This window comes from Lynx rufus, unplaced genomic scaffold, assembly GCF_022079265.1.
Source record: "Lynx rufus isolate CCGP_SWC_20201006 ecotype Redwood Valley unplaced genomic scaffold, mLynRuf1.p SCAF_8, whole genome shotgun sequence".
Taxonomy (NCBI): domain Eukaryota; kingdom Metazoa; phylum Chordata; class Mammalia; order Carnivora; family Felidae; genus Lynx; species Lynx rufus.
The window spans coordinates 132,390,694-132,411,239 of NW_025814896.1; the positions used below are offsets into that span (position 1 = coordinate 132,390,694).

At 52.8% G+C, this 20,546-nt stretch overlaps 1 protein-coding gene across 1 annotated transcript in view; it reads right to left on the minus strand.

Annotated features, from left to right (window-relative positions):
* The window catches only part of GREB1 (growth regulating estrogen receptor binding 1), a 76,478-nt gene extending 60,701 nt beyond the window's left edge, over positions 1–15,777 (minus strand). The window contains exons 1-3 of the mRNA XM_047069808.1: positions 15,606–15,777; positions 9,163–9,282; positions 6,287–6,463 (exon numbers count right to left, since the gene is read on the minus strand). Of these exons, the coding sequence (XP_046925764.1) occupies positions 6,287–6,463; positions 9,163–9,282; positions 15,606–15,762 (454 nt within the window). The 5' untranslated portion in view covers positions 15,763–15,777. The remainder of the gene's footprint in view (positions 1–6,286; positions 6,464–9,162; positions 9,283–15,605) is intronic.
* Positions 15,778–20,546: the final 4,769 nt, after the last annotated feature.

The window sequence follows — 20,546 nt, forward strand, 5'->3', positions numbered from 1 at the left end:
CCTGAGGCCTCTGGCTAATGTTCAAAGCAACGTGTTCGTGAAGGTTCAAGACATCTCCACAGAGAAATAAGGCACCTACAGTATAGACACTCACTGGATTTTCTGATCTATTTTAAGCACATTTAATACTCCTTAAAAGGCCTTAGAAATAGGGACAGATCTCTTGGTCTAGCCACAGGACAGGTTTAGTTTAAACTTCCAGAATCCTGTTCTCTCTGCACCAGAGCAAACAGACAAAGTATCAAAGAGATGCCAGGCACTGTGCTATTTCCTTGTTCTTAAAGGGACAGGAAAGGAACTAACACGCACAGAGAGCCAGCGAGATGCTGGCCCTTTTACCGTCCTCCAGACAAGGTCACTCAGCTTAAGTGACACAACACCCGGCCCCTTGGGACACAAATCCTTCTTTGGGGAGGGCTGAGGACCGGAGAGGTCATGGAATATTCCCCAGTGGAGGTAGACGGTGTGGCACTCCAGCCCAGCAGGCGAATGGAGTGGAGACTCACAAGCGTGGCATTCAAGGCCACCCCAAATGCTACCCAACCCCCATAGCTCCAGCCTTCGCCCCGGTTCCTCGTTCCTCGCTCTGCTGTGCCAAATCCCCAAGTGGACCCGCCCACCCACTCCCACCGCCCTCATGCCTCCAGGCTCACACTCTTCCTCCCTTGAGTCCCACCTGCGTGTTGCATGTGTCCCTGCCACTCAATGCCCAACTCAAACATGCACTTCTTCGGGGCTTCGCTTGACCCGAAGGGCTGAAGCTCCCTGTTCTCCCCTACAGCTCTTCATATTGAACAGAGAACCACCGTAACCTCTTTTTTAGTGTTTAGTCATTGAAATTCGCATCTTTTTCCCCATAGCTATTCCCTCGCTCTAAAGGACCAGCGTCATGGGGTGACTGCACGTAGGGGTGGGTTGTGTCTGTACATGTTAAGTGTCTGTGCACAGACCAGCGTCCAGCACGTCATAGATGATAGATATCAGAAGGGAAGGAGAGGCGAAACAGGCTATCAACGTGAACATAGCAGGATTTCTGCACCTCCTTTGAAATAACAATCTAATGTTTTTATTTCTTCCTTTGTCTCCAACCTGGATCTCTGAAGACAAACGCAGCTCAGCTGCCATTTAAGAATACTGGATGGAACTAGAAGGGATTATGCTCAGCGAAATTAGAGAAAGGCAAAGATCATATGACTTCACTCATATGTGCAATGTAAGATACAAAACGGATGGAAAAAGATTCTAAAAACAAGGAGGGGGACTCTTGAAAACACAAAGAACAAACTGAGGGTGGCTGCACAAGTTGTGGGAGGGGGGGATGGGCTGAATGGGCAAGGGGCATTAAGGGAGGAGCGCTGGGTACACATCGGGCATGAATCACTGGAATCTACTCCTGAAATCACTATTGCACGATATGCTAACTAACTTGGACGTAAAAGATAAATAAGTAAATAATGAAATGGGGGGAAAACAACAAAAAAAAAACAAGGCCCTGAGAAACCTTCCAAGCTCTCTGGAAGGGATTCTGACCCCAAGTGTTGAAAAGATGGATGCACGAGAAACAGAACTACAAGACCAAGGTGTGCGGAAAGCACCCTGCCAGGGCCCTGCTGCCATCCAGAGACAGCGACATGGACCACAGGCCTTTGATCCTTGACAAATGTGGGCGGTGGGACCACTGCGCCCTTTCAGATGGAGGGATGGGACCACGGGCCATCGGGAAGGCCTTCTCGTGGTTCCGCAGGTGGAAGGCCTGGGTCTGCCTGGCAAGTATTTGGGGAGCCAGCTGCAAGCTGCAGCAAATACGGACTGCTCTTCTAAGAGGTGACTCAGGACCACAGGACGGCTGACCGACTGGTCCCTGGAGACAGGGGAAACGGTTTAAGCCACCCCTAGCTGAACACGTGAGGCAATTCTAATTTTCCCAGAAGTCGTCTCAACGGCAGTAAAAAAATTTCACGAGGGGGCGCCTGGGTGGCGCAGTCGGTTAAGCGTCCGACTTCAGCCAGGTCACGATCTCGCGGTCCGTGAGTTCGAGCCCCGCGTCAGGCTCTGGGCTGACGGCTCAGAGCCTGGAGCCTGTTTCCGATTCTGTGTCTCCCTCTCTCTCTGCCCCTCCCCCGTTCATGCTCTGTCTCTGTCCCAAAAATAAATAAAAACGTTGAAAAAAAAATTAAAAAAAAAAAAAAAAAAAAGAAGACAGGCCTAGAAAGCCTGTCCTGAATCCTCAAACTCTCCGGCATAAATATCCAAAGTGCAGAGAAACGGTTCCTTCGAGGTTACCACCCCCCAGGAACTATTCCAGAAAAACCAGTCTTTCTTGACCACACGGGGGCGGCACTATCGAGTTTCCCCTCAGGCCCGGCCAAGCCGCGTTTGGCACCCCGGATGGTGTCGCACATGCACCCCCCGAACTGGTGCCCACACGTGCTCCCCCGTCCATGGAAAGACCTCCTGGCGAGGCAGGGCTTAAATTGGACCCTGAAGCCGAGGTCAGACCTTGAGAGGGGCTCCGTGCTCCTTTTAAGGACGGAGTCATCACAGGCAGGCCCTGCCCTCCTGTTCCCTGAAAGCGAACGGCGACGATAAAAGTAGCATCGTCCTTGGGTATTGCGGCAAGTGAAGCAGGAAAACCAAAATCGAGCCTTATGTCCACGCTTGTGAAATACAAGCTGTGAAAACCATTTCAAATGCCCCACCTGGATGGCGCACGGAGAAGAAAATGGGCAAAGTACAATGGAGGTTCACTTGGGGGTGATGGGCAACTTCCTCCTTTTCCACTTTGTATTTGACTGCTGTTGTTTCTGCCACGATCCTCGTTGTGGAGGTAAATAGAGCCTAACGGCGAACGAGGAAAAAAACACGTCCATGGCCCCCAGCCTCGGTATTCTGGCCACGTTCCGACTAAAGTATGCAAGGGATCTACTTTCTCCTTGCGTCTCTGAAGGTGGGCCTCTGGAGGACTCCAAAGCGCACCTCCCTTTGCAATTCTCCCGCGTGTGCCCGGGAAGGGGGACACAGGCCAGAGCGTACCAGGCAGCAGCCAGAGGCACAGGGAAAGCCTTAAGAGCCACGTCAGGCTTCAGATGAGATAGAAACGGGATGGGGGTGATGGGCACAAGAAGATGGGACCAACCTCAAGGCTGGCTGGTGGTGCATTCTTGCCACATAACCAACAAGACCCCCGGAATCCTGCAAGAGGCTCACGGCCACTTCCCCTGCCCCTAATTGTCCCTTTGGAAGAAGGGGGCAGAAATCAGTTATTCATGTGACCTCTAAGAGATCGTTCTACACTGCAAGTTAACAACATAGCAAGCAGGGGCAGCTCAGTCGGTTAAGCGTCCAACTTCGGCTCAGGTCATGATCTCACTGTGAGTTCGAGCCCCGTGCCAGGCAGGCTCTGTGCTGACAGCTCGGAGCCTGGAACCTGCTTCGGATTCTGTGTCTCCCTCTCTCTTGGCCCCTCCCCTGCTCGCTCTCTCTCGCTCTTTCTCAAAGGTAAACAAACATAAACAAACACACACAGAAATCACCTTCTCTGAACATTTCCAAAAATAAAAACTGTAAGGGACAACTAGGAAGGAGGGACCTATGCATGAAGACAGAATTAGCAACAGGTCAGCCAAATGCTTTGGGACAATCTTGGTTGGATCTTGATTCAAACAAAACATCCATCAAAACAAAACCAAAACTGTAAGACAAAATTTGAACACACTGGCTATTGGGTAATATTATGGCATTACTGTTAAATTTTGTAGATACGATGATGGTATAGGAACTCTAACAAAGAGCCCTTATTGTTTAGAGATACACACGGAAACGTTTACAGGTGAAACGCCACGTCTGGGGTTTGCTTCCCCAACAATCCAGAAGTTCGAGAAGGAGTCGTGGGTGAAACAAGACTGGCTGTGTGTTAGTAATTGTTAAAGACACAAGACAGACGCATTACATTATTATTTGAAAAATGACTTCCCGGGAATGGCAGCCTTGCCCAGGCGGGGCCCAAGCAGCCCCCGCTCCCAGCCTCCGCTCCTTCATTCCAGCACACCGTGTTCCTTCATGCACACGGTTCCCCCTCTTCCTGAGGGCACCCGTTCCCCGGAGTAGGAGGGCCAGGGCCAGAGCACCTGGGCTCAAATTCAGGACCTGCCATTTACGACCCTGAGCAAGTCAGTTAACCTCTCTGTGCCTTTGCTACCTCATACACAAATGCTAGATAATAACGTACCCACCGGTACACTGATAACCTATTTAGAACAGTTTCTAGAACGCGGTGAGTGCTTAGTAAAGTGGTTGCCATTAGCGTGCAGGTGCTATTGTTCTCTGACTTGCAAAATGCCACTGGTTTTTCAGGGCCCAGCTCACACACCACACCCTGAGACACTGTTCCCGTCACTGGGCTCCGTGTGCCCTTCTGTACCCCCTCGGCACTTTAACCCTCAGCTCTCACGTGCCGCCCAGAGATGTGTTAGAAAGTCCCCGTCTGGCCGAGCTTTCCCACCAGCTGGCAAGCTCCCAGCGAAGGACCAGGTTGGACTTGACTGGGGCCCTGGGCTGAACTGAAGGTCCACCTTCGACACGGGGTACACATTCCACAAATGCTGCGTGAACATAGGACTCATTTACACCCCGATAGAAAAGGACATTCTAGCTGGAGGTCGTCTCCTGCCTCAGTGATCAGCCAATCGAGAGGAATTCCCGTCGTCAAAAAATGGAAACACACATCTAGATTTTCATCTTTCAGCTTCTCAGACAAAATCCCTCTGTTGATCCCAAGTCACTAAAACAAGATTCCTTTCGTTATAAATTGGGGGGGGGGGCGGTTATAAATTAGGAGCTAAAGCCATTGCTTCCCCCAAGATATTCCACAGCTTCCGTTTTATAGGTCACTAAAAAGCGCGGAGCCCAGGCCCCCGGAGGGCTGTAGGCCCACCTTGTCCCGCGCAGCCATCAGGGTTAATTGCAGGAAACCTACACGGTGTTAAGTGTGCAAGCTGAGAGCATAAAGTTATTTTAAAAGAAGAAAGCGTCGGTTATTACCGACCGGCCCTCGTAACCCACCTCCGATGGCTTTTTGGCGAGCAATTAACAAAGCCCCCACTTCCTCTGCACTCGCCACCTGAGGAGCCAAAGCTGTTAGGGGCTGGCGGTGAATGAACTCAAAGATTCTTGTCCCCACGTTTCAAGACACAGAACCTCCTTGATTTACTGCCCTCGCAATTCCTTTACAGTCACTAAGTGGTGGAATTCAGCCCAAGCCGCGGCTGCCGCCAGATCAAACGCTGGCCAAGTCACTGGCACAGTCTTACCAGCACGTTTCATCCTGAGTGGCCTCGACGAGCAAATTAAATCCGAGACGGAAGGACTCCGTGAGCTCCTTTGGTAGAGTGAATTTCCCGGGATTACTCTTATTCTCGAGAACTAGTTATAATAAGCCCCTCCTGCCTAGAGAGACGGAGTTGGCCAGAACCTTCTCTCTCTCTCTCTCTCTCTCTGGTCACCATCCCAGAGCTGTGTCTGTCTGTCCAGCCCACATTCACCTGCCTTGGTTCAGCATTTACCCACAGTCACTGTCTCCTCGTGACAGGAACTATTCGTCTTCTGCGGCTCAATCCTTGCTCTCCCCTCTTCCCCTCCTCCCCTCTCGGGTCCTTTGCATAGTGCCTCAGTCCTAAAATGTGCTCAATAAATACCCACTGGCGTGCATTTACCTACTCAGCTTTTGTGGGGGGGGGTGTATCGAGCGTGAAATTTAAGTGTTCTACAGCGCGAAGACTCTTCCTGACGCTACGTCTGGACCAGATCATTACCAGCCCTTCTGCCTGCCTGATTCTCCTCCACGGGAGACACCGGACCAGGTGAGGGGGCCAGGGCACGTGCAGGAATCGCTCCCCACTTTCTGGAGAAGGCTATGAATGTTCCGCAAGCAGGGACACACACTCAGCCCTGTTCTCCCACCGCCTCAGGTCTGATGCCCTCTGAAAGCATCGAGCACAAGGCCCGTATCCTATTCTTGACACAGGCAGGCGCTTAGAAAAGGCTTGATGAACATACGCACAAGACAGTACTAAATGATGGGCTTTCTATAGGAGGCCAGCCACATCTCAGGATAAATCTCATTTACGTTCCACTTCACACGGAAAGAGCCTACTGAAAAACAAACGGGGCGGTAGGATGCACTGATCAAGAGCCCCCAAAGGCGGCCTGTCCCCCACCCCCCATGGCCTCTCTTGTCCCTGTCCCCCATGCGGATGGAGCCACAGGGAAGGGCAAAGAAAGGACTTACCAAGAAGAGCGTTGTGCCCATTGTCATCCGGCAAGAACCTTTTGTCCACGGCACACACCAGGAGATGGTCTGGCAGGCTGGGGGACTTGGCCCCCACGAGGAGAAAGCCTGCGGGGACGTCTATGGGCTCACTGGAAATGGAGACGAGACGCAGGTCCTTCCCCGCCTGGCAGAACCCTGGGAGGAACGGACGAGACTCACACACGCTGCCCAGGGGCCTCCCCAGACCCGGGCTCCGCGTGGGCAAAGGGAGGACAGCGTTCCAGGTCTTGTCGGGAACAAAGCTCACCTCTGGATGTGGCTGACTTTCAAACTAGTTCTAAGAGGTAAGATTAGGACCCTACTTACTGGGGCCACTCACCACACGCTAATTATTTTTATGACGATGGTGTCACCATATGATACACGTTGACGTGCAGATGAAACTCACCAGGAAAAAGTGTAGGCACGTGATGGTCAATTAGAATGTACACGAGATAAATCCATAAGAGATTGTGAGCAATTTGATATTCTTTACGCCCGGTGTTCCTTACACGTATGAGGAAAAGACAAATGTCACAAATAAGGAACAAGAGCCTGGTAACACTGGCCATCTCTGGGGATGGGACACAAGGACACTGACCACCAAGGAGGCCTTCACTCCATACCCTTTTGGACATTCTGTATCTTAGAGCTTTTAAGTAGATTTCCCATTCAAAAAATAAGTGTCCAGGGGCACCTGGGTGGCTCAGTCAGTTAAGCGTCCGACTCTCGATTTCGGCTCAGGTCATGATTTCACGGTTCATGAGTTCGAGCCCCGCATCAGGCTCTACACTGACAGTGCGGAGCCTGCTTGGGATTCTCTCTCTTTCTCTCTGCGTCTCTCCCGCCCACACTTGCTCTCTCAAAATAAATTCCTAAAAACTTTTTTAAAAAATTTAAGAAATACATGTCCTGAGGCATCTGGAAATAGAAACAGCTGAGACTTATTTGGACAGGCCCTTTGCAAGGTCTTTGGGCACATCCAGCCCCATCCCGTGTCCGTTCCATCCTTAGTTACCGACGGAGGCGGTGACAGCTAACATGGCCTGATGGTCCCAAGGCTCCCCCTGCAAAACCCTACAGTACCGTCAATGGACTCCTCCCGCACGCACCTGCTTCGCCATCGACAACACCGTGCCCCTGGCGGGAGGGCCACAAAGGAGCCCTGAGGGATGGGGAGGCCAGAAGGCACAGAGCCAGTGCCCACGGTGGGCCAGGCCCTGGGCCGGGATAAGCTCTGCAAAGCTGTCACTTGATCACCTGTGGGGAAGTGTTCCAGCTGCCAGTCTGAAGATACGGAAATCAAGGCTCCGAAGAGGTTACATGATTTGCTCAGAGCCGCAGAGAGGAGGGCCAGGGTGGAGGCAGGTCCGACCCAGCTCAGGGTGGCTCCCCTCCATCGTCTTAGGGAAGCAGGCCTTCCACCTACGCGGCCTGGGCCCAGCCTTCTGAAGAGCTGAAGGAGGGGTGCCTGGGGGGGGCTCAGTCGGTTGAGCGTCTGACTTCGGCTCAGGTCATGATCTCACGGTCCTTGAGTTCGAGCCCCGCGTCGGGCTCTGGGCTGACGGCTCGGAGCCTGGAGCCTGCTTCGGATTCTGTGTCTCCCTCTCTCTCTGCCCCTCCCCCATGCGCTCTCTCCCTCTCAAAAGTGAATAAACAATAAAAAAAAATATTTTTTAAATGAAGAACTGGAGGAAGACGGGCTATGGACACCGTTGCTGCGTTCACTTGGAAATTCTTTGAAAATCACCGTGATGACCCCTGGAGAGCTCGCTGTTTTCTTTCATTAGGTGGACACGAGAAGGCCCCCTCATGAAGGGCCACTGTGCTGGTGTCCCTCACCCCAGAGCAGCAGCCCCAGCGAGGGCTGCCTGCCTCCCCCGCCGCCACCCTGCACAAGGTCACGTCCAGCCCCACACACGGGGCCTCTACACCCCACATGATCACCGCACCGAGCCCTGCCCAGCCACACCTCAGACTCCTACCTAAACTGCTGGCGGCTCCCCACATGGGCTCCACGCTCCCCATTCTGAGCCTCTGCCCATGCCGTTCTTCTGTCTGGAATGTCCCAGCTTCCCCCAACCCTCTCACAGACTCCCGCCAATCCTCCAAACCCCAGACGATGGGCCACCTCCTCCAGGAAGCCTTCCCTAAACTCTCGACCTGTGTCAGCAACCTTTCGTGGCCTCCCAGGCACCCCTGGTCGCCCACCCCACCCTGCTAGCACTTTCCACGTCGTGGACGAAGTGTCTGCTTACCTAACTAGCTCCAATATCCGAGAGTATCTTTTATCTCCAAACTTCCAGAGTTGGGAGGGGCAATAATTAATTCACTCACTAAACCATTCGCCTGGGGTGGTGACAGATGAACATACGCCACTCAGACAGGCTGTTGGGCTAGGGAGTGGGAGAGCCAGGGGTTTGCTCCCAGTGTCTCCGCATGCAGAGCGCGAGCTCTTACGACCAGATGAAGCATCTGGCATCCCTGTGCCTCGGTCCCTCAACAGCGCGACAGGAGCGAGTCACCGACCCTACGGGGTTCCTGAGAGACCACAGGTCTGTCTTTTTCAACCATAAAGTGTGATAAAGGAGAAAGATGGTTCCCGCGTATTGGTCTGAGCTAAACGTGCAGCGCCAGCCGACCCGAATTGAGAGGCACGTTCTAGTTTTCAAACAGCCAACGTAGCAAAATGAACTGTTGGACCCAAACCCGTTGGTGAAGTTGAGGCTGTCCAGAGAGCGCTGAGGGGTGAGGGCCTGACGGCCACGGTGAGGTGCAGCCAACGCTGCTGGGTGGGGGAGGGTACGCCCGCTGTCACCTGCCAGGGGTCAGGGTCACGCACTCTGCGGGCTCACCGTCTGTGGTACAGCAGCCTTCGGGCGGAGGGTGCATCTGGTAGGGATTCGGGGGACCGCTGGGCTCCAGCGCCCCTTCCCCCTCTTCTTCCTCGTCCTCATTGTCCCCTCGGCCTCCACCTGGAAGGGGCAAAGGGGAGCGAGGCGTCAGGCAGAAGCAGCTAGTCCGCAAGTCTCGGCCACCGAACAGCCAGCCCGTCCCGAGAGACACACCCCAAGGTCGGGCGTCATCCCCCGTCTCTGCTGGAGGGGCCAGCTGAGGTCAGGGGACTCTCCCCAGGTCACAGACTCAGGCTCCAAGCCTGGCCTCGCGACCTCGAATGCGGGTTCACCTCTCTCCCCATCCACGAGAGCTGCGCCTGTCTGCACACGCACAGGGGTCAACGCGCGGTAACTGGTGGAGAAGAACGGTGCACGAAGCCTGGTACCTGGTAGGCACTCCAAAAATATTTCTGTGGGAGGTACCACAGATTAAGATCTAGACCATTTTGCAGGTGGGCACACTGAGGCCTAGCGAGGCCCAGTGATCGGCCTGCCGCTCTTCAGAGACCCGCTAAGCAGCACAGCTGGCCCGTTCCCAGCTGCGTCTGCTGCCCGCGCCGATGTTCTAGCGACTGACCGCACCGGTTAGTTAAGAACAGAAAACGTGGCATGAATCGCCTCTACAGAATACGAACGGTACCTTTTCATTCATCCCCAAGGGAAAAGGGGACGCAGAGGCATTTCTGAAAACACGCACCCAAATTTGTCACATACATGCAAGGCACCGTTCCAGAACAGGGCCAGGCAGGTTATGACTTCAGGGAAGTTTCTTTTTTTGTTGTTTTCTTCTTTTATTTTTTTTTTATTTTCTTTTTAACATTTATTTATTTTTGAGACAGGGAGAGACAGAGCATGAACAGGGGAGGGTCAGAGAGAGGGAGACACAGAATCTGAAACAGGCTCCAGGCTCTGAGCTGTCAGCACAGAGCCCGACGCGGGGCTCGAACTCACGGACCGCGAGATCGTGACCTGAGCCGAAGTCGGCCGCTTAACCGACTGAGCCACCCAGGCGCCCCAGTTGTTTTTTTTTTTTTTTTTTTCCAAGTGAAATAGCATTTTAGGAGTCACGGAAAACACGAAACTGGCCAGGAGAGCCAACAATGGGCCACGGGAATCTCACCGTGGGCACTCTACCTGGGCAATGGAACAGCTTATTGTCATTCCCCAGACTCTCAGCTCCTAGATTGTGGGGTCCTTGCCCTTCTCTGTCTCGGTACTCCGGGCACCCCGTAAAATGCTCATGCAGAGAAACACCCAGAAAACACCTGTCCAGCCGATGCGAGCACGCCGTCTTTACCCAGCTCGGCTAGAGAAGGGGGGGTCATGTTCGTGAATTTCCAAGGCTATGCAAGAATAGTCCTGACTTTTTTAACAGAAATTTGGGGTTAAAAATCCCTCTCAACTTGTCTACATTTAAATGTCATTTAACAAACAGCATGAACATGTCTTCATGGGACAGGGTCACTCCCAGCATTCTTAAATAGGCCGGGCTGGGAGACCATTGTTTCTTCTTTTTTATTCCTCTGTCTCCTGTTTTCTCCATTTCTCCAACCTCCTCTTCCTTGGCCCTCACACCCTCCGTCCACCCGGTGGTTCTAGTTTAATGACGAAGTCATGTGCCGTGGAGAGAGGCAGAGCTGGGAACTGCGGACCCGAGTTCTACTACTTGGGCCTCCCATGGTCTGTGTGGCCACAGGAAAGTGACTTAACCTCTCTATGCATTAGATCCTGCAACTTTTCGGGGCGCCTGGGTGGCTCAGTCGGTTAAGCATCCGACTTCGGCTCAGGTCACGATCTCGCGGTCTGTGAGTTCGAGCCCCGCGTCAGGGGGGTTCCTGATGACCTGAGCTGAAATCGAGGGCCTGATGCTCAACCACCTGAGCCACCCAGGAGCCCCCAGATCCCGCATCTTTAAAAGGAGGTGTTTACATAAGGGCACTTTGAGCTGTTGTAGTCTATGCAGCGGGGAAACGCAGCCCTCAGAGTTGCACAGAATATTCCTGATGTGATTGAATCAGCACAGGGTACTGGGAACATATCTTCATGGTGGCCACCATTTTAAAAGGCGCCCGTGGGACAAGAGGCGGAAGAAAGTGAACACCGTAAGCCAGCCTGGGCCCGTGACCTTGGGTAGGTCAGAGCAGGAAGTGAAGATTCCTGGGGTGTCTGTCTTTCTGGGCCTGGAGTACACAGAGGCGGCAGGAAGACTGTAAAAAGATTACCCAGGAAGAGCACAAGGGGGGTGGGGATAAACTCCGGAGCCTCCTTCAGATGCTTCCTTCCTGCCATTAAATGCAGGTCTGGAGTGGCTTTAGCAGGAGGGACAGAGTCCCGCCCAGACCACAGGCGCCCGCAATGCAGCACAGGACCCCGTGGGGGCTGGGACTGTCCTGTAACCACCAGAGGAGAGGGAGTCACAGAAGGCTCTCCTGCACAATCACATCTGCTCTTTGAGCCAGTACCCCCCGGGAAGGGGCGGGGGGGTGGGGGGTGGCTCCCGGAGGGGACGGCCAAGACACCAACCAAGCGAGTGAAAAGGGGCGAGAAAGTCGGAGCCACTGGAGCGCTCGGGCACCCAGGAATGTCTGTGTGCACATTATTCTGCTAAGCCAAAAAGAACAGGAATTCAGACTCTCAGAAAGAATGAAAGAAGGGCATCTTAAGCCTCCGAGAGTCAAAGAAAGAGCTCAAAATCCAGCAGATAAGAAAGCTGCCCTCAAGGGTCAAAGGTCTATAGCAGACATCCCAGGGCCTTTGATGGGATCAGTCCGGCAGCAGCGAGGGCGAGGAAGCTTGTAGCGGGGAGCAGACCAGACCAGACTGCTGGCCAAGGTCTCCCGGCAGGAGGAGGGAGGGAGGAGGGCATTCACACGGCCTCAGACAGACAAAACCAACAGGATGGGGACCTTAGGACCTTCACGCTGGAAACACTGGAATCCAGAAATGCCACTGCACCACCTTCACTCTGCAGAGCATGGGGGTTGTTATTCACTGTAATGTTCCTACCTCATTGCATCTTTGTGTGGCAAGAAGCCGTAGGACATTTTGAGTGGGTGGGATCCCAAGGATTACCTGCGTCTTGTTTAACTAATTAATACTTACCTCAAAATGCTGGTATCTGTTCTGTTTGCTCTCTCTCTAAAAACAGCAAATAACACGTAATAAACGGGTTTTCCCCTGGGAGGAAGTGGTAAGACCTCTACGCCGGGGAACAAAGTCACAAAGGCCCCTGCCGCATCCCCTTCACAAATACAGAAAACGTTAACAGATCGAGGGCTGTTTAGTACACCGGCACCCTGGTCATAAAAACCATCTTTAATGTAATTGTCTGAGGAAGGACAGTAATAAGAGACCCAGGGGGAGAGACAGACACACAGACTATAAAACAAGGTGTCGCCAGCACAGGCCGTCTACGCCAGGTTTTATGATGCAGAAACCAGGGGCAGAGCTGTGCGCTCAGTTTATTGTGACACCCAGCAAACTAAAAAGAGTGTCCTCCCCTTCCCACCAGCTCCCCCTCCCCTTACACCCTCCCCCCCCCCCCCCGCCAGGCCCCTGCACCTTGGGAGGATTTCTCTATTCTGTTTGCGGGACAAACAGGGAAAGCTGGAGGGTCTGCTCTGGTTTTCATTCAACATTTGGGCTGAACAAGCAAGCCCACTACAGCCGGCCGCCGGCCCTCAACACGGGAGGCCGGGAGGAGCATAAGGCTCAAAGCTGTCTCTGCAAAGTGTCCCATGCCCAGTGCCCTATCAGCAGGGGAGGACATCCTAAGAAGTCAGAATGTCCGAGATGCAGCCTCCCAGGTAGTCCGTGGAGATCTGGGGCATAAGGAAAAGCTGCCTGGGGAACCTCCTGTCTCTCCCCAGGTGAGCGTCTCCACCACACCCCCCCCCCGCCCCACCCGTCTACTTAACCCCCTATCTGCCCCCTCTTCATCAAAGTGCTGCCAGAGTTAAGGGTTCAACTGTGGGACTCGGGCTCTCCTTCAACTCTGCAGGCAACCCCAGCGCCCATCTTCCCAAACCGTGGGATTTAATCACGTTAGACGGTGGAGGTGAACGCGCTTTGTAGATTTCAGGATGCCAGGCAAACTAAGTTGTCGTGACCATCGTCAATTTATCGTTAGCTACGCAGCCTTTCGATACGGAAGGCCGTTAAGGATGACCGTTGAACGTGTGTATGTCTCACGGAAGTCTTTGAGCCGGCCAAAATCACAGCCGGGACCCTCCAGTGAGTTCTCATCTCCCCACCAGCCGGCCAAAAACACAGCCGGGACCCTCCAGTGAGTTCTCATCTCCCCACCAGCCGGCCAAAAACACAGCCGGGACCCTCCAGTGAGTTCTCATCTCCCCACCAGCCGGCCAAAAACACAGCCGGGACCCTCCAGTGAGTTCTCATCTCCCCACCAGCCGGCCAAAAACACAGCCGGGACCCTCCAGTGAGTTCTCATCTCCCCACCAGCCGGCCAAAAACACAGCCGGGACCCTCCAGTGAGTTCTCATCTCCCCACCAGCCGGCCAAAAACACAGCCGGGACCCTCCAGTGAGTTCTCATCTCCCCACCAGCCGGCCAAAAACACAGCCGGGACCCTCCAGTGAGTTCTCATCTCCCCACCAGCCGGCCAAAAACACAGCCGGGACCCTCCAGTGAGTTCTCATCTCCCCACCAGCCGGCCAAAAACACAGCCGGGACCCTCCAGTGAGTTCTCATCTCCCCACCAGCCGGCCAAAAACACAGCCGGGACCCTCCAGTGAGTTCTCATCTCCCCACCAGCCGGCCAAAAACACAGCCGGGACCCTCCAGTGAGTTCTCATCTCCCCACCAGCCGGCCAAAAACACAGCCGGGACCCTCCAGTGAGTTCTCATCTCCCCACCAGCCGGCCAAAAACACAGCCGGGACCCTCCAGTGAGTTCTCATCTCCCCACCAGCCGGCCAAAAACACAGCCGGGACCCTCCAGTGAGTTCTCATCTCCCCACCAGCCGGCCAAAATCACAGCCGGGACCCTCCAGTGAGTTCTCATCTCCCCACCGTGTTGCAGCCACGCCTCCCCTCCAGGAGGACATGCACACGCAGACAATCCGCCGTTTCCCTAGTTTGTGCTTTTGAGCCCAGCCCAGTTTCTCCCAGACCCTCTCTCAGGTCCTTACTGTTGCTATTTGCAAGGTTAATGTTGTAAGATGTTTCAAAGATTGACCCAGGGAGCGCCTCCCTGCCAGAATAAGAACTATCAGGCACTACACAAGCAACTCTGTGCCTCATTTTCCCCTCACGTGCAACCCTCCTGGTCAGCCATCCCCACGCCCTGTCAACACACACACACACACACACACGCATGCATGCACACGCACACTGATACTGACCCACACACGTCGTGACCACCCCAATCCAGGGGACCTGGCGGGCTGCGTGCTTTCTTAATTGACTCATTTTTGTTGTAAACAACAGTCCTTTTCCCCTTCGGTATCTAAGTTGAGTCTTCAAGCAGAAGGCATGAACTGACCAAAAGGACTTCCGTAAGAGTAAGGGTCTCACCCTATGGATTGCCGTGGGGTTGCTTCCGTCATGAAAATACATGGCTATTGAGATACAAATCAGGGGCGCCTGGGTGGCGCAGTCGGCTAAGCGTCCGACTTCAGCCAGGTCACGATCTCGCGGTCCGTGAGTTCGAGCCCCGCGTCGGGCTCTGGGCTGATGGCTCAGAGCCTGGAGCCTGTTTCCGATTCTGTGTCTCCCTCTCTCTCTGCCCCTCCCCCGTTCATGCTCTGTCTCTCTCTGTCCCAAAAATAAATAAACGTTGAAAAAAAAAAAAAAGATACAAATCAAAGATTGAGAAACAGAACCATTTTATTCTCCGGATAAATAAGTAAACCCTAAAGTTGTCCCCATGCCTGAGTATGATTTATGCATTTATTTCTGGCACACGTTCCATTCATCAGGGTGTGTTTTCCTGGCTTTTCGAAGTTTCTAGAGGGCTCTGGCATCTGCCATCACAAAAACTACCCAGACTAGTTTGCAAAGATACGGCCGTGAGTCCCGAGGCAGAGAGAAAAAAAAGACCACTGAGGGCCAAAGCATGTTAAAATTTCTCACTTATCAAGTGACTTTCTGATGAGAGCCTAAGTAACAACCACTCCAGGATACTCCTCCCCGGCCCTCTTCCTCCCTCCCTCCCGTTAGCCAGTGAATAATTTGATTCCTTGTAACTTTCCGGCTGAAACTTTATCATTGTTTGGTTGGTTGGTTTGTTTTCAGCCAAGTCCAAGTGTATGCGCAACTTTTTCTAATAGTTCTTTTCCGCCAGACTCAACATTTTGCACACAGGGGAGGAAAGCGTTTCCAGCTCTGTTGCAACAGAAGCTGCACACAACACAGGACAGACGCGAGGGCATCTCCTACCTTCTAGCGTGGAGAGCTGCTGTTCGGCTTCTAGATACAACTGGGAGAAGACGGGCCTGGGCACCAGGCTGTTGGAGCGCAGCGAAGCCTCGATGGAGTTGTGCAAGACCTCTTCGAACCGCGTCGTCTTCAGCTGGCCGGCGTACGAGTTTCCCATCTTTAGAGAGGACGACGGAGGCTGCTGTTTAAAAGGGCATCTCAGTGTCAGTTAAAGAGACTGACCCTGTGCACGAAGCCCAAAGGCAGAGGTCGACCGCTTGAAGGGGCCGTGGATCCCCCGCTCAGCAAAGAGGAGAGGGCGGCTCTCAGCCGCAGCTACGGCCGGGCGTTTACAGGAAGTTAGATAAGCAACAGCTTTCTCTAATTTAGCGCTCAGATAGCAGAGTCTGACACCTCTTAGGATATTTTACTAGAAATTGGCTCTTCGTCATCCCTGGCTTCCCAGACCCCCGGCTTTTCCCTGAGAGGTGATCCTGCCCACCCCCTCCCCCCCCCCCCCCCCCCCCCCGCCAAGAGAGCTCAGACAAACGATGGTTTATTTTCCTTGACTTCCAGAAGAACAGCCCTGCACCACTTAACGCATGGGACGGCAGCTGGCAATTCCATGACCCGTGGCAACTAGTCTCCAGATCTGAGGATTCCAAGACCTCCCCTCACCTTCTCGGAGGGCGGGCTAGCAGCTTTCCCAACATTGCCCTTTTTTGCTAAAAGGCCAATTGTTAACATTCTCCCTTTAAAGCGTTTTTGTAGTTTATCAATACTTCCATTACCCAAGTAATGCAGACTTAAATCTGGGAAACCTGGAAATTACAGAAGAGGGTGGAAAAACCATAGGAAAATCACTGCTTTTCCCATTCCCCAAGATGACCACCGTGATTTTTTTTTTTTTTTGGCAGCCTAAGATAGTATTCACATGCCATGCCATTCACCCACTTAAAGCGTACATCTAGTCAGTGTGGTGCAAACATCGCACGATCAACTGTAGAACATTTTCATCACCCCCAAAAGAAACCTCATACCCTTTAGCTGTCACTCCTCAATCCCCACCCCTCCCTCCCCCAGCCACTAATTTACTTTCCGACTTTGCAGATTTGCTGACTGTGCAAGTTTCGCAACAATGGAACCCTCTGGTCCACGTCTTTGGGGACCGGCTTCTTCCAGTTAGCGCAATGCTCTCAAGGTTCTTGCGTGTTCGACACCTCATTCCCACTGTGCTAGGATGACGTACTCTTTCCGGACTTCATTTTCTTCACGAGTGGGGGGTAAGAGGGAGAGGGGAGATGGCATTGACATATTCAATGATGACATTTTTGATTCTGCATTTTTCCCTTGACATAAGCATTTTATTCAATGCTCTTACAAATGCTCTGAAAATAAAGGTCATGGCTACCTCATATTCCGTTCCGTGAAGGTGCGGACATTTGCTCAGACACCTCTCTCGGATCATACGTGGTAAGCCTCTGTGTTTATTTAGTGCTTCCCAAGACCAGCATTTAAATTTATATTCCTTCCTCATGCTGCCATTCATTTCCTATGGCATTAAATTTAGGTTTCTGTTTCCTCTTGGCTTACTCTGTTGTACTGTTTCCAAACTGCTTAAAATGATCACTTTGTTATCGTCTTTATTTTCCACCTCCTTTAATAATGAAACCATTTCGGGCTACATATTTTCCTCTGGACACCTCTTTTGCTATGGCTTCGTAGGGCTTGGTATAAAGTGTTCTCCTTTTCATTTTTTAGACACCCTGCAATCTCCCTTTTGATTCCCTCCTTGATCAGGTAATTATCTAGGAAGGTATGTTTAATTTCTAAATAGTCACGATTGGGGGTGGTCAGCAGTATACTATTTGTAATTTTTATTGGGTTGTAATCATGACTGTGGCCTTTAGAAACTCTGCTTTCAAAATGTCACAGGTTTCTTTTTTTTTTTATAATTTATTTTTTTTTTAATTTTTTTTTCAACGTTTATTTATTTTTGGGACAGAGAGAGACAGAGCATGAACGGGGGAGGGGCAGAGAGAGAGGGAGACACAGAATCGGAAACAGGCTCCAGGTTCTGAGCCATCAGCCCAGAGCCCGACGCGGGGCTCGAACTCACGGACCGCGAGATCGTGACCTGGCTGAAGTCGGACGCTTAACCGACTGCGCCACCCAGGCGCCCCAGGTTTCTTTTTTTTAATGTTTGTTGATTTTTGAGACAGAGAGAGACAGAGCATGAGCAGGGGAGGGGCAGAGAGAGAGGGAGACACAGAATCGGAAGCAGGCTCCGGGCCCCGAGCTGTCAGCACAGAGCTCAGTGCAGAGCTCGAACCCACAAACTGGGAGATCATGACCTGAGCCGAAGTCAGACGCCTCAACCAACTGAGCCCCCCAGATGCCCCTACAGGTTTCTTTTTTAATGGATACCCGATGGATTTTTACAAATAGCCTACGACTATGAGAAGAGAGATGTATAAACTCTCTAAGGGAGGAAAGGAGATAGATTACCCAGTTCTTCTCTATCCTTATGTATTTCTTATCTACTACGCTGTTGATTTTCAAAGTAGCGTCTGACTTAAAAAACAGCCCCCAAAATAGCGTCAACACGACCACAGGGCGGTAGCTCCTGCTTCATCACAGGGATGCAACCCTAGTTGTGAGACCAGCCTCACAAGCCAGGCACGACCGCACACATCAATCACTCTGACTCAAGACGTGTAAGAAATGCTCCCTTGTTTGGGCGGCGAAGTCATCTCAAGATGGGGCCGCTGGTGCCCCTCTGAGGGCTCTGGTTTCCCTCCTGAAGACAAAATGGGCCAAACACTCACACTGATTTTCTGCCTCTCTTGCAAGGAAGGTCCAGCCTTTCCTCTTCCAACTAAAAGTACATAAAAACCATCAAACGCTTCCTGCTTCTAGCAATAATCCCTAACCACAGGGCCCCCTGGTCAGCCCCTGCTTCCAGCCTGGGGCAATGAGGCATCTGGAAGGACTGTGTCAGGAATTAGCCCCGGACACAGAGAAGGCACTCCAGAGAGTGAAAGAGGTCAGCTGCCAGAGCCCCTGAATAGCCCACTCGCCTGGGTCGGAAGGGGCTCCAGGGTCCTCGTGTCTGCCTTCTTCCTTGACCCGACGCATACCTCGATACACAAAGGAGGGGTTACTGGCCACATTCGGGGGACGCTTGCGTTATTTTCGAATCGGGACGGTCTGTTTAAAGCTGCTGCCCGTGAATAACATCGCAAATGCCCGTTTCTATAGATCTTTGCCTGAAGAGCTTAAGGCACACAGAAAGGAGATTTGAGCCCATTCCTTTTTACATGGCGTCTCTACAGAACCATGCTTGATGGTCCAAAGAACACGATGGAGGCGTCCAGACCCCAGCACCCTCCCAAGGCCCCTTTCTGCTCACCTGACAGGGGACAGGCACTCCGAGCCCAGAGGATTCCACCGGCTATCACAGATCAATGCCTAAGGTGGACAGAGCCACGAGGAGGAGGGAAAGGAACACTCACTGTCCTGCTGCTAAGTACAAGGCACGTCGGTGGCCAGGGGAGGGATAGGATGAAGCCCATTCTAAATAAAGATGGCAAATTCAAGTCTTGGAGAGGATACTCACCTGAAGGAAGGAACTCTTGTTCAAAGAAAAGAAGAGAATTGGGGTGGGGTGGGGTGGGGGAGAAGGAGCAGGCAGGGAAACGGAGGAGGGAGGGGGAGAAACACAAAATGAACCAGGAACAGCGGCAGAGAAGAGTTTTCACAGTCAGAAAAATGGAAACTTACCACCCTACGCGCCCATGGAAGCTTGAATGTCTAGGAGCAAATGGAGAGGAAATGTACCCCGCGCCCCGTGTGATGATGCATTTGAAATCCTAGGAAGGAAACGCCAGCAAATGAGGATGGAGAAGGAGCCCGGAGACTCGAAGGAAAATCGTGTGGCCCTTTCGTCACTGGCCGGGGGACCACCGTTGGACGGGGTGGGAACTCCCCAGGGCAAAGCTCCAGCTCACAGACAAAACCACCTGGCAGGTGAGAGCCTTTGGGAGGGGAGGACACAGCTGGAGCTCTCTGGCCTGTGAGAAGTGTTAGAATCCGGCCCCCTCGTGGGGGGACTGGAGAGCCCCAGTTTGGCTCAGGGTCAAACACAAAAGCTGAGATCTCCCGCCACCCCAGGCGACAGGGTAAAGGGCCCCGTGGCTGCTGCGGTCTCTCCCTGCTCCCTCCCCGTGCAGGTCCTGCTACAGCTACCCCGGGCCACGAGCTGCAGGGATTTCTTCCACACCCTGGACACATCACCCTCCACTGCCTGCATTCCAAGGCCTGGCCCACTTCCTCCCGATGCGGGTGCACGACGCTCCTCAAACCCCAGAACCTGAACCACGGCCTTCACCATAACGCACGGGAGCCTGGCTGCGGCAGAATGGGCAGCGCACGCGTGACCCCGAGCAAAGTGTTTGACTCACTGGGCCTCGGTGTTCTCATCTGTAAAATGGGCACTCTGAAGCACTGACCGGCCGGTCATTTTGGAGAGTAAGAGAGGCAGAATATGTGGACACTGCCTAGCACAGCACCTGGCAGGCAGTGCGCGAGCATTCATTTCTGGCTAAATCTGAATACTCACCCGGGAAGAATTTCAGATCGGAAATGACAAGTGACAAGGAACGCGTGAGGCGTTAGCAGGGAATCAGTGAGAACTTGGGCCAAGGGGCCGGTACTCAAAAAGGAAGAGGAGGGTATTTTGGTGGGACGGATTTGGCAAGATAGTTTAAGACAGGGACAAGAGGGTACATGGAAAGGAAAGCCCGATGAAGACAGACAGGCTCTCGGAAAAGGAGTTGATCTTACAAGTAGTAAATGGCTCACAAGACGGCACCGTGCGAGAGGAAAATCAAAACTGAGGGTGAAAATCAGACATCGTTTTCGTAGGTAAGTCCCTGAAACCTCAGAGCTAGGGATTTATGG